General features: G+C 54.6%; 1 protein-coding gene across 7 annotated transcripts in view; it reads right to left on the bottom strand.

Annotated features, from left to right (window-relative positions):
- Positions 1 to 13,306, bottom strand: part of DDX59 (DEAD-box helicase 59) — a 97,207-nt gene that overhangs the window by 12,424 nt on the left and 71,477 nt on the right. For 2 of the 7 annotated variants that reach the window (XM_008268675.4, XM_070055078.1), the window contains exons 1-4: positions 10,405 to 10,613; positions 6,972 to 7,789; positions 4,908 to 5,075; positions 822 to 911 (exon numbers count right to left, since the gene is read on the bottom strand). In XM_008268675.4, coding sequence (XP_008266897.2) covers positions 822 to 911; positions 4,908 to 5,075; positions 6,972 to 7,778 — 1,065 coding nt within the window. In that variant the 5' untranslated portion in view covers positions 7,779 to 7,789; positions 10,405 to 10,613. Of the gene's footprint in view, positions 1 to 821; positions 912 to 4,907; positions 5,076 to 6,971; positions 7,790 to 9,214; positions 9,295 to 9,982; positions 10,117 to 10,404; positions 10,621 to 13,306 lie in introns of those variants that run through there. The other 5 variants (XM_070055077.1, XM_008268677.4, XM_008268676.4 and 2 more) reach the window with 5 other exon arrangements.

Below are 13,306 nucleotides of genomic sequence, written 5' to 3' on the forward strand. Positions count from 1 at the left end.
CAATCTATGCTCCATCCTTGCTTCACGGGAGAAGATGAAATGATTCGCCCGAGGTCTCCAGGGGGTGGAAATGCTCTCATCCTGGCCTCTGGGGGTCGGGGCTGTGTGCTCTTGCCGCACCTTCTGCTATCCCATGGCCACCTGGCACGGCCCAGGGAGAGCAGGCTGGCACCTGGCAGCCCTGCTTCTGATCACTGTCGGGTGACACGAGGCCTCTGCTCTGTCTCTGCCTGTGGGCAGATGCCCGGGGAGGCTCAGGAGCCCGGCAGGCAGGACCGGCAGGTGGCCGCTGAGGGCCAGCACACGGCTCCGGGTTCTTGGGCTGGCGCCCGTGGTGGAGGACCACCAAGGAATAACGTGCTCGCATCACCTTATCCGGCAAGCCACGGGCATAAAAATGCCAAAATTACCATCACAGATGCCAATGTCCACACAGAGAAAAGGAAATTGAAAAAGGCCACCCACCTAGCATCGTTACTACTTCCACATTTCCTGTTAGTGACTCAAATGGTGTCCTTTATTTTATAGACTACTGAGTCAGCATCACGATTACAAACGTCTCGTGGAGGATCCAGCCCTGTTGAACTTGTGTGTTCTGTCAGTTAGAAAAGAACACTCTGGTCTGATTTTAGTGCCACCCCTCAGCTTAGCTGGGGTACCACACAGGGGACAGCTGGCGAACCACCACAGCCATTGTTCAAAAGTTGCTTCCTTTGGTGGATAAAGTGCCCTCAAGGTGCAGTGGAATTAGATAACTATAACGTACTTTTCATAAATCATATAAAATTATGTGAAATAGGTTTTTAAGCACCACTACTTACTTCATCTACTACTACAATTTTTATACCACGGAGGTCCACAGAGCTTTGTTTTATTATATCCAGAAGTCGCCCAGGAGTCGCTATGATAACCTGAATAAAAGAGAAAAAGCAAGTTTTAAAAATTATATTCTCATTCATTCAATGCATGCTCACCGAGTGGCTGGTATGCACCAGGCACTGTATCAGGTATCAGAACTCAGTGTCTGCTCTCATGAAACCTTACTACTCGTAGGACAGAACAAACAGGCAAGACAAATCGATGCTCAGGAGGTAGGGACGGTGTGTGACAGACGGGGGAGCTCTCCAGTCCCGGCTCACCCCCGAACTCAAGCGTGTTTGGAACTGTGTTCACCCTTTCTATTTCTCTCCTCCCACAGCCACCCTGCTGCTCTGGAAGCTATAAAGTCCTTTTATTTTCATTCGTAAGTGCCTTCCCTTGAATTTGAATGAACTTACACAACTTAATAAAGTTAATTAAAACGTCTGCTCTGCTCTGGGACGGTTCATTGACAAACGCTTTCACAATTACGTCCACTATCTCTTTCCAGCCTTCACACGCTTGTGGGCTGGTATTATCCCTCTGTTTGTTTCCTAGGAAGCCCCCGACCACTCACTGTCATCACTGCTGAGCCCATCGCCGCTGGTCCCCACCGCTGCCTCTCCGCCCCCACCCCTCCATCTCACCCCCTCCTCGCCTCCTCGCCGAGTCAGCTCCTCCACCTGCAGGGCACCTTAGCTTCCAAGTTCCTTTAGGGGGCCTGGGAGTGACTCCCTTGGCCTGGCTTATCTGAGAAGCTCCTGCTTCAGGAAGTGCAGGTAGCTGAGGGGGGCAGGGGGGCAGGGTGGGAGGGGTGGTCTTGCACAGGGTGGAGCCTGAAGGGGTGAGGAGGGCATGGGTGGGGCTGAGGAAGAAGGCACCATTATGGGGGAGGAGTGGTTCCTGTTACTTCTAGGAGGAAAACAAGAGGCAGGCTCCTCCCTATCAGAGTCCCAAATACCGAGACAGAACGTCTAAAATGAGTCCTGTCGTGCAGAGTTAGAATTGGAAGTACCCTTGTGAACACGCGGTCTCCCGGTCGCCAGTTACACCGAGAAGCACACATCTGCACACGGCCAGATGCCCTGGCCGTATTCACTGACGACTCCTAGGCGCAGTGGCAGCCCAGCAACAATGAGCACGGCAGAGCCCAGATGCCGGACTCTCGACACCGCTCTCTACCAGAAGGGAGCAGGGCGGCGAAAGACGGGTGAGTACGGGACCTCTTAGACAGGCGGCAAAGAGGACGGGTTAGGATCAAGGGGACAGAGCCAGCTGAGGGCACGTCACCAGTCAACCTGAAGACAATAGCGAATCATAACCTCGTGGATAACACGGAAAACCACGAGTCTATACTGATACAATGAAAAAACAGTTTGGTGAAGCATGAGAGACTGACACGTCTCAAAGTACTCCCCTAAAATATTTACTAACTAAAAACAGAAAAACCAGATCTATGTTGCTTTTACAGACAGCGTTACCAGGAGAAGCACAAATCAAAGTCACGGGCCACCTAAAAGATGCGATGACAAGTACAAAGCATCTCTTCTGTGATACTCCCGGCAAAGACGTGTCACTTGCATCCTAGCAGTGAAGGGACCTTCTTCGAGGCAACTGGCTTCAAAGCCTTTAAGTGCCAAGATCATGGGAGAAGCAAGCAATGTTCCGAACTGAAGAGGATCAAGACGTGACAGCCAAGCACAGTGTACAGTTCTGAACTGAATTCCTGCACTACAAAAAACATGATGGCAGGATTACAACCGAGCTGAATCTGGGGGTGGAGGATACCAACCTCATTCCTGATGTGTTTCAATGTATCAGCGTCAGTTTCCTGATTCTCTAATAAGAACCCCATTCTAAAGTATATTGGGGTGGGGGAGGGCACACTTCCAAAAAGCCTGGGAGGAAAAAGGTCTTCATACCGGACTTGCCACCTTTCTTTAAGTTTGAAATTTATTTTCAATGTGTGATAACACTGTGCCAGTCATCCGTGTTATCTACTAAATGCTGCAAGCTGGAGAGGACTACTCATGGTTTTTTTTTTTTATTAAAGAATGGGAATGCAGGATTAGTTGTTTAGAAGCTGTTAGAATTTGCAGCTACTTCACTGTGTGAATCATGTTTTCATTCTGCGCCATGAAAATAAACTGAAGCTGGGGCCGGCGTCGTGGCGCAGTGGGTTAATCCTCCGCCTGTGGCACCAGCATCCCATATAGAGGCCGGTTCTAGTCCTAGTTCTGGCTGCATCTCTTCCTATCCAGCTCTCTGCTGTGACCTGGGAAAGCAGTGGAGGATGGCCCAAGTGCTTGGGCCTCTGCACCCACAGGGGAGACCGGGAGGAAGCTCCTGGCTCCTGGCTTCGGATCGGCGCAGCTGTGGCCATTGTGGCCATTTGGAGAGTGAACCAACGGACGGAAGACCTTTCTCTCTCTCTCCCTCTCACTGTCTGTGACTCTACTTCTCAAATAAATAAATAAAATCTTAAAAAAGAAAAAGAAAGAAAAGAAACTGAAGCTTACGTGAGACTGCAGTTAAACTCAATTAACCCCATTTCAAAGCTGATGCCAGCCAAAAATCCTTTTACTGTTTGTATGTTGCTGAGCTTTTAATTCCACATTAATAAAACACCAGCTGTATCGGTGTAACAGGATGGAGGTCTACACTGGAGTCTACGGATCCAATCTGCACTTGCCCATTGTACTTGATGTTGTAAACCTGTCGAGTAGATTCCATGTGCTTGTCAGGTTCAGGGCAGAAGCTGCCGAACACTGCGGTGGCTTCATCATCCTCAGCTGACCCCCAACTCCCGGCCCCTGGGGCGCCAGGACCTCCCCTCCCACCCCGCTCGGCAGCTGAACAGTTAGCACCTGGACCACAGCAGGGACCACGAGGACCCGACTCCTGCCCCTAATCGGCAGGCCACGGGCTACTGTGAGTGGTCAGTCGATCGGCCACGGCTCTGGTGAAACGTTTTCAGACTGGAGAGGCAGGGATCTGCAACCACCATCCACACTCCAGGAAACCGAGGCTCCCGGAGGACGCGGGAGCGAATCCATGGCCAGACACACATACTTCTCTATCAGAAAATACAGGCTTCCCGTAATAGCACAGCTAAGGAAGGAGTGGGGCCAGGTCAATTAAGGCTTCAGTTTTGGCCACTGTCATTTATTGGCCACAAATCCCAGCTTTCTGAGATTCAACCTCTCAACCATCAAAGCTGCGCTGTGCCGCCCCCGGCCCCCGGCCCCCGGGGCAAAGGTGATGGCAAAAGGAGACAGAGCACGTGAAGACATCCAACTGCATTCGGCGTGCAACAGGCGCTCAAAAAACTGTCTTCCTTCCCTTTCCTATAAAAAATAAAAACCTTAGGAAAATGAAGGTTTACTCAGCAAGACTCTAGCAGGGATGGGGAACCGCCGGCCCGAAGGCTGTCTAAGGCCCGGGAAATCACTGGGTCCGGCCCTGCCAAGGCTACTGCAGGCAGGACTCGAAATTCAACCTATAGCAAGCTCATTTTATTTTTATTATTTTTTTAAGATTTTATTAATTTATTTGAAAGTCAGAGTTACTCAGAGAGAAGAAAGGCAGAGAGTGAGAGAGAGAGAGAGGTCTTCCTTCCGTTGGTTCATTTCTCCAGTTGGCCACAACGGCCAGCGCTGCGCAGATCTGAAGCCAGGAGCCAGGTGCTTCTCCTGGTCTCCCATGCAAGTGTAGGGCCCAAGCACTTGGCCCATCTTCTACTGCTTTCTCAGGCCACAGCAGAGAGCTGGACTGGAAGAGGAGCAACCGGGACTAGAACCTGGCGCCCACACGGGCTGCTGGTGCCGCAAGTGGAGGATTAACCAAGTGAGCCGTGGCGCCAGCCCCGGCAGGCTAATTTTTAAGCTGATTATTTGGGATGGCCCTTGAATGATGCTGTAAATATCCAAACGGCCCCAGGTAGAAAAAGCTTCCCCACCCCTGCTTAAAGGATCCCTAAAACCACACTTGAAATTTCCCCCAAAGAAAGCGAAGCCCCTGGCTCCTCTGCTGCCCAAATCGATGCTGACCTTAACACGCTGGCGCAAACGGTACAGCTGCGGGGGCATGGGGAGGCCCCCCACGAGCAGCACGGTCCTCATGCAGGGCAGCCCGCGCATCAGTTCTTTCGCTTGTCTCTCTATCTGGACGGCCAGCTCTCTCGTGGGCGTGAGAATGAGCGCAGAGGGACAGCTGCTCTGTGAAGAGATGAGAAACCCGTGACTCCCGGCTGGTGGGCACTGACTCGCCCCAGCGACCACGGCCACATTCCCCCTCGCGGTGTGGCCCCAGCCCTCCCGCTTCTGCTCGCTACAGTCTTCCTCCAAACACCGCCCTAACAGAACCACGTCTTACATAACACACATGCACCGTGGAAGATCAGAACTGGGGAGAGGTGCCCCAGGTCACCACGGTGGGAAAAGCGAGCGTCTGCTCCTAGTTAAGGGGACCCTGCAGTCTCCAGCCATCCTCCCCGGCAGAGAAAACCCCACAGTCCCCGTGAAGAGGGCTCAAGGCTTGGCATTCAGCCCTTGGTTTTTCCCTCTCGGTGTCCCTGCTCCTAGAACCTACCTGTGTGTGCGTGTGTGTGTGAGGGTAGGAGTGACAGCGTGTGTGTTTGAGTGTGTGTGTGTGTCTCCAATTTCCAGCCCTTGTTAGAGCTCCACTTGGTCTTCCAATGTGTATGGTGTTTTTTTGGGGGCAGAGAGAGGTTAGAAAAGTATCTGGGTTATTGTAACCAATTAACATCATACACACAACCATAAGAAAACACAACCAACCAACTGAAAAACTATGGGTGGGCATTTAAAAATTATATAACGTTTGCAGGACAATTAGGTATTATATCAGTTTTTCACATTTATTCAATTAAGGGGCAGGGAGAGGGGGAGTGTGCCCATCTACCGGCTCACTCCCCAAATGCCCACAACTGCTGGGCCAGAGCCTGGCTGAGGCTGGGAACTAGGAGCTGGGAACTCAATCCAGGTCCCTTAGCCCAGGTCCTCATCCAACCCCTGCCACCTCCCGGGCTGTGCTGGCAGCCAGGAGCAGACCCAGTGCCTGCATCCCGGGTACTTCTCTGTGACACACAGCATCTTAACCACGAGGCCCAATACCCATCCATTTCATTTCACCTAATTTTCAAAAGTTTTTTTTATTTGCCATATTTTTTTGTAACTTAAATAAATTTTTGATTAACACTTATTTACCCATATGAGGAAGCATAGCGTGACACTTCTGTAAATGCATACAACATGCGCTGACCAATCAGGGTCACTGCCGATTCTCTCTCTGGGTCACGACCTTCCGAGTGGAGCCTTGGCGCTCCTCCTCCTGTGTGCTCAGAGGACAGAGGTGGTGTGCACCACAGCCACCCGCCATGCCGCGTGATGCCAGGAGCCTCTCCTTCCGGCTGCCACCAGGTACCTGTTCTCCAACCTCCCTCCCCCGACCCGCATCTGAACACCTGCTGCTCCCTCTCCCTCTTCCACTTCTTCCTCATGCCATTTTCTACCGGTCTTTCGTCTCCCAAATTTCTCTCCCTTCCTTTTCTTCTCCTCGCCCACACTGTCCAGTTTCCCCTTGCCAGATCTCACACCTCACAAGCTCACCGGGACTTGGCAGAGTAATTACTCATCATGTTTGTTAGACTAATTACGTGTGAACGTGCTTTAGCGCCATAAACTAACAAGTGGCGTCACGTGGTATTATTTACGATGAGCCCTGAACCGCGTATTTAAGAGTAGATCTGGAACTACAATGGCATTGTAACCTTGGTATAAACCCGTGTCTTTCCTCAAAACGCCAAATCCAAGGAGGTTTAACTTAAAAACTGCAGCTTACCTGGTCAGCAGAATTTTCCCCTCAAACCAAAAGCTTATTCTTTTAGTATAAAATCTGTTCCAATGAAAATGTTTTGAAAGGAAAGCAATTTTGTAGACCTTCAATGAAGGCTCCATCTAATAACACAAAAATTCCCCAATGCTTCTCATACCAACTTCTAGCAGAAGAAAAGCCACAGGGCACTTTAGTGATCAAAGTTCCAAATATTTCGTTTCCGCCGCAATTTTAACTCCATCAGGGAGTTCACTCACCTCACACAAAGCTCGGACGATCACGGGGAGCAGAAAAGCAGCGGTTTTCCCCGAGCCGGTGTCCGCGCTGGCCAGGATGTCTCTGCCCAGCAGGCCCACGGGCAGCATCTGCATCTGGACGGGGGTCGGCACTTCATAGCCCGCCGTCTTCAAGTTGTGATTCAGGGCCTCGGGGAACCCACAGTGCTCAAAGTCGATGATGGGCCTGGGGACTCCCTGCCCTTCAACGGAGATCCCCAGCTGCAGTCTCAGGTGCTCCACCTGGTCCTCGTGCAGGCTCAGGATAAACGGGTGCTCTTTGTAGACGTAAGGGGCGGGCGGCGTGGGGTCGGCCTCAGGGTCGGCCTCCTGGGCACTGCTGGGCGCGGGGGTCCCTCCCTTGTCCCTCACGTGTAGCAGGTGCTTGGCTTTACACTCCAAGCTGCACACGTCTTCGTCCGTCTCATCACAGATATACTCTCCGTACCGGCCGCAGACCACACACACAGGCTCCCCAGGCTCTGCCCAGCGCTGGGATTTGGAAAACGACTTCACAGGCTCCTCAGCAGGATGGCCGTCCCTCGCCCCCTGCTCCGGGCCTACGGCATCCACCTCGGCCAGCCGGCCAGGCGGCCTGGGCAAGGGGCACGGCTCGCAGCTGGGCTGGGCTGGTGCTGGGCCTTCCGTAGTCCCGGAGGCCTCGAGTGGGCCATCTCCGCCTTCTTCCAGCGCAGGGGCTTCAGTCTCTGGCTTCGTCTTCTTAGCCGCACAACCTCTGCAGTCATCACTGGCAGTCCTCTTGATTTTCAGAGATCTGGGAACAAACATCCTCCAGTGCTCTGTCGAGGAGATGGCAGGATGAGACTGCGCTACCCTCGGCAAGTTCCCACACGGTTCCCCGGGGCAGCCCAGCGCCCGGAGCCTGGCCTCACGGTGAGGCCACCACCTCCCCTCTCGGCCTCCACCCACCAACTTCCCGTGGCTGGCACCCAGGAGCGGGGAGACGCTGCACACTGCTCCACACGGCCTCGTGCCTGTGGCTCTCTGCTTACGGAGGACCTGCACTTTGAAGCAGCAGACACTGTAGAAGTTCTGCAGTACGTCCTTCTACTATATTCTCACAAGAATACTTCCCAGTCTGAATGTTGATCACCAACAAAACTGCTCATTTCTTTTTTTTTTTTTTTTTTTTTTTTACAGACTGAGTTAGACAGTGAGAGAGAGAAAGAGACAGAGAGAAAGTTCTTCCTTCCGCTGGTTCACCCCCAAATGGCCACCACGGCCGGCACGCTGCACTGATCCAAAGCCAGGAGCCAGGTGCTTCCTTCTGGTCTCCCATGCGGGTGCAGGGCCCAAGCACTTGGGCCATCCTCCACTGCCTTCCTGGGCCACAGCAGAGAACTGGACTAGAAGAGGAGCTACGGGACAGAACCCAGCGCCCCAACCGGGACAAGCACCTGGGGTGCTGGCGCCGCAGGTGGAGGATGAGCCTAGCGAGCCTGCTCGTTTTCTATAAGCAACCAGCACTGAGTACCTTTCATGGATCTGTGAAGTAGGTTAGGATTACCACATAAATGCACAGCTTACTTTCCCTTCTATGCTGGATTTTGTTTGTTGCATAGCATTATTATACATACAACGGTATACAAATAAACGCCTGTGTGTGTGTGAGAAACCCAGCCCTTACACAGCCTCTTTGATGTGGAATAGATACTATCAGGCTGTAGTCTCCCACAGTCTCGGTCTCCCTCCCTTGGCTTAAAGTTCTTTTGGAACCCACTTCTTACTAAAATTACCTCGCTAAAAGAGGGGGTGGTGCACCTGGCTCCCCAGGGTCCCCGACAGCATGTCTCTCCCCTGCAGATAACATCTTGATGTTGGCTCTAGTCTTGAGGGTTTTTGGAATAGCCATCAGGGCTAAGGGCTGTGGTCCAGCAGGTTAAGCTGTGTTTGGGATGCCCGCAGCCCACTTCAGAGAGTGCCGACTGAGTCACAACTACTCAACTTCCAAGCCAGCTTCTTGCTGATTCCCGGGAGGCAGCAAACACAGAGCACAAGTACTCTGACCCCCTGCCACAGGGGAGACCCGGCTGGAGTTCCAGGCTCCTGGCTTTGGCCTGGCCCAGCCTTGGCTGCTTTCCGGCATTTGGGACGTGAACCAGCAGATGGAGGGTCTCTCTCTCTCTGCTTTCAAGTAGATGAAATAGCAAACATTAAAAAGAGAAGTAGCTGGGCCAGCGCTGTGGCGAAGCTGGTAAAGTCACCATCTGCAGTGCCAGCATCCCATATGGGTGTCGGTTCTGGTGCAGGCTGCTCCACTTCCGATCCAGCTCCCTGTTATGGCCTGGGAAAGCAGAAGATGGTCCAAGTCTTTTAGGCCCCGTACCCGTGTATGAGACCCAAAAGAACCTCTGGCTCCTGGCTTCCGAGTGGCCCATCTCCGGCCTTTGGGGCCATCTGGGAGTGAACCAGCGGATGGAAGACCTCTTCCCCCTCCCCCTTTGCTTCTGCCTTTCAAAAGAATACATAAATCTTTTAAAAAGAGAATTAACTACCTGACTCACTGCAGCCCACTTTGCCAACAACAAAATTCCCAAACCAGCGACTTCATGACCAACCACAGGAGGGGGAGGGGCAGGGGCAGGGGCGACCTGCACAGGTGCTGCCCACCTGGGTCTCTACCCCAACTTTAGGAGCCCCTCATCCTAGTCCTGGGGGGGTAAGGCACCCCAGCCCGGCTCCTGGTTCTGTGGACGCGCCTCCTCCACTTGCAGGTCAGAGGCTGGCTGGCTGCACGGCGCCCGGGGCACCCAAGGGTGCCCAGGGGCAGGGGTCCTACAACGTGCTTCTCTGGCACGTTCCACACCGGCAGACACCGGGCCACCCGGGGATGAAGAGCGCTCTCCAAGCCACACAGTCCTCAGGTGTGGAAGCCCAGGTGCGCTGGCCCCACCAAGTCTCCATCACGGCTATGCCCGTTTACCCCAAAAACGTGTGTGCACAACTGGCGGCTGGGAAGAACGTGAACTAACTTTGCAACTATCAGGGATACAGTTTTTTCTCCAAAAACCCCAAAACCTCAAGTCGCCAGACTCCATTTTCCACGAAAATTCATACAAAAACGCGCCCGAGGGCCTAGAAGTGACCCAAGTCTCTGGAGGACGAGGACGGCGCGACGCGCACAGGAACCTACGCGTCCAAACGGCACGGAGCCGGCCCGGGCAGGGCCTGCGCCCCCGGCCCCGGCCCCCCCCCGCCCCGCGACCCCGCACCCCGAGGCGCGCGCACGTCACGGCGCGGCCCGGAGACGGCAAGCGGGCGGGGCCGGGATCGGAGCCAAGGCCCGGGACGGGGGCTGCGCGGTGACGCCGGGGGCCGCACCCGGGCTTCGCGCCCGCGGCCTGCGGGGCGGTGGGGGGAAGCGGGACGGCAAGGGGGCCCGCGGCACGCTCACCCGCGCAGGCCTGGGGCTGCGTCCGCTCCCGCCCGGGGCTGGCTCCGCCTTCCAGGCGCCGGGCCTGGCTTCCTGTCTACGAGCCCGGACCTGCTGGTGCCGACTGGGCCGAGCGGGAACGTGCGGAGCGCAGAATCCACTTGTCCGGGTTTTGGCAGGGCGCCGGGCGCGCCAGCAGCCGGGTGAAGGGGGGTGGGGCCTCCGGCGGGAGGGCGGGGTCCCAGCGAGACCGGGGGCGGGGCCCGCGAGGCTCCGCCCTGTCCACGCCCCCTTCCGGGCTCCGGGGTGGAGGGAAAGCTCGGAGCCCAGCCCTGCTGGCGCTGGGCGGGTTCTGTGCGGAGGGGCAGGTAGAACTGACGTAACCGTAACCTAGGAGGCCGGCACTGCCCGGAACAGACGCGGGAGGGTGGCGCGGCGCGGGGGTCGGCACACTTAGGGTGGGGGTCGCCTGGGGCCTGGAGACCGGGTTCCGCTTCAGCCGGCGGGAATGACAAACCCTGCCTGGGTATTCGCACCCCGGGCCGGCCGAGATGGGACAGGGTCGGCGGAAAGCAGGGCGGAGTTGAGGCCAGGGACTCAGGGAGTAGTGCCGAGTATCGTGGGTGTTATTAGAAGGCCGGTCTCCCGCCCGCCGCTCTCCCCGCGGCCGGGAGCCGGCGCTGCATCCGGGTCTCCCGCGCGGGGGCGGGGCCGCCTGCCGCGCAGCCAGGAGCGCGCGTGCGCGGGACGCGAGGGCGGACGCGCCTCGGCCTGAGGTGCGGGCAGGTGCTTCGTTAGCCCTTCGTGTGAGCGGCTCATGTCCACACAGGCTTGGCCCGCGCTGGCCGGCCAGGTCCCCGGCCGAGCTCCCCCTGGGCCCCGGCCGCCTGACGAGCGGCTCCCTGCTTCAGCCCCTGCGAGTGTCGCCGACCCTCGCTCTCCCGCTCACTGCCAGCCGGTTTCAAAAATAGAAGGCTGGATGTGGTTGTGACGGGCAGCGCCTGTGCCGATGAGTCGGAGAAGCGGCCTTGTGTATCGTTCATTGCGTGGGTTTTAGTAACGATTCCAATGCCGTGTTTCTCATTATCACCAGACCCTGGCCCATCTTTAGATTTATTCTAGGTTCACGGCGGTTTATATTATTATTATAAGTGACGTCCTTTTAGGTATTTTAAAAAATTATTTGCTTACGCGGGCGCTGCGGCTCACTAGGCTAATCCTCCGCCTTGCGGCGCCGGCACACCGGGTTCTAGTCCCGGTTGGGGCGCCGGATTCTGTCCCGGTTGCCCCTCTTCCAGGCCAGCTCTCTGCTGTGGCCCGGGAGTGCAGTGGAGGATGGCCCAAGTGCTTGGGCCCTGCACCCCATGGGAGACCAGGAGAAGCACCTGGCTCCTGCCATCGGATCAGCGCGGTGCGCCGGCCGGGGCAGCCATTGGAGGGTGAACCAACGGCAAAGGAAGACCTTTCTCTCTGTCTCTCTCTCTCTCTGTCTCTCTCTCTCACTGTCCACTCTGCCTGTCAAAATAAATAAATAAATTACTTGCTTATGAAAATATAATTGTTTCACATCTTACTCTTACAGTCCATAGTTCTAACAAGGCACCGGTGGTTGTAGTGTTCTGTGTGAACTGCTGCCTGCGCTAGCCTCTCCAGTGTGGGGCTGAGTGCATGTGGCGGCGGCCGTTCCTGGCTGGTCCCGATTGGGGACTTGTAAGTTTCCTCATTGGGAACGACGCATGTGCCGGGTTTCCATATTATTCTTTCTCACGTTCAGGAAGTTCTCTTTCATTCTGAATTTGCTAAAAGTTTTTATCATGAATGAGTACTGGATTTTATCAGATTCTTTTCTCTGATTTGTTAAGATCAGCAAAATTTTCATCCATCCTCATCTATCAACTTGAAGAATTACTTTTATAGGTTTTTCGAATGTTAAGCACCTTTGCTTTCCTGAGATAAACCTAATTGGGCCATGGTGGTTTTTTGTTTGTTTGTTTTTATAATCTCTGATGTTTTATTTGGACATTTTGGTTAGGATCTTAAGAGTTATGTTTGTAAGTGAGATTGACCTGCAGTTTCATAATTTTCCTTTCTCATCCTCTCCAAGCATCAAAGAATGAGTTTGCAAATATTTCTCCTTTCTCACTCTGTTCTCTGGAACAGTTTGTAACATCGAAATGATCTGTTTGCTGAAGGTTTGGCAGAACTTCCTAAAAAATTATCTAGGCCTGGAGGAGATTATTTGTTTATTTATTTGAAAGAGTTACACAGAGAGAAGGAGAGGCAGAGAGAGAGAGAGAGAGGTCCTCCATCCACTGGTTCACTCCCCAGATGGCCGCAATGGCCGGAGCGGTGCCGATCTGAAGCAGGAGTTTCTAACGGGTCTCCCACATGGGTGCAGGGGCCCAAGGACTTGGGCCATCTCCTACTGCTTTCCTAGATTTTTTTTTTTTTTTTTGACAGAGTGGACAGTGAGAGAGAGAGAGACAGAGAGAAAGGTCTTCTTTTGCCGTTGGTTCACCCTCCAATGGCCGCCGCGGCCAGCGTGCTGCGGCCAGCGCACCGTGCTGATCTGATGGCAGGAGCCAGGTACTTCTCCTGGTCTCCCATGTGGGCCCGGGGACTTGGGCCATCCTCCACTGCACTCCCTGGCCACAGCAGAGAGCTGGCCTGGAAGAGGGGCAACCGGGACAGAATCCGGCGCCCCAACCGGGACTAGAACCCGGTGTGCCGGCACCGTAAGGCAGAGGATTAGCCTAGTGAGCCGCGGCGCCGGCCTTGTTACCCTTCTCTAAACAATGAGGTAGGGGCAGGCATTTGGCCTGCCCAGTTAAGAGACCTGCAGCCTGTATCAGAGTATTTAAGTTCGATACCCAGCTCTGGATCCTGACTTTATCTTCTTGCTAATGCAGACCCTAGGAGGCAG

This window comes from Oryctolagus cuniculus, chromosome 13 (genome assembly GCF_964237555.1).
Source record: "Oryctolagus cuniculus chromosome 13, mOryCun1.1, whole genome shotgun sequence".
Taxonomy (NCBI): Eukaryota; Metazoa; Chordata; class Mammalia; order Lagomorpha; family Leporidae; genus Oryctolagus; species Oryctolagus cuniculus.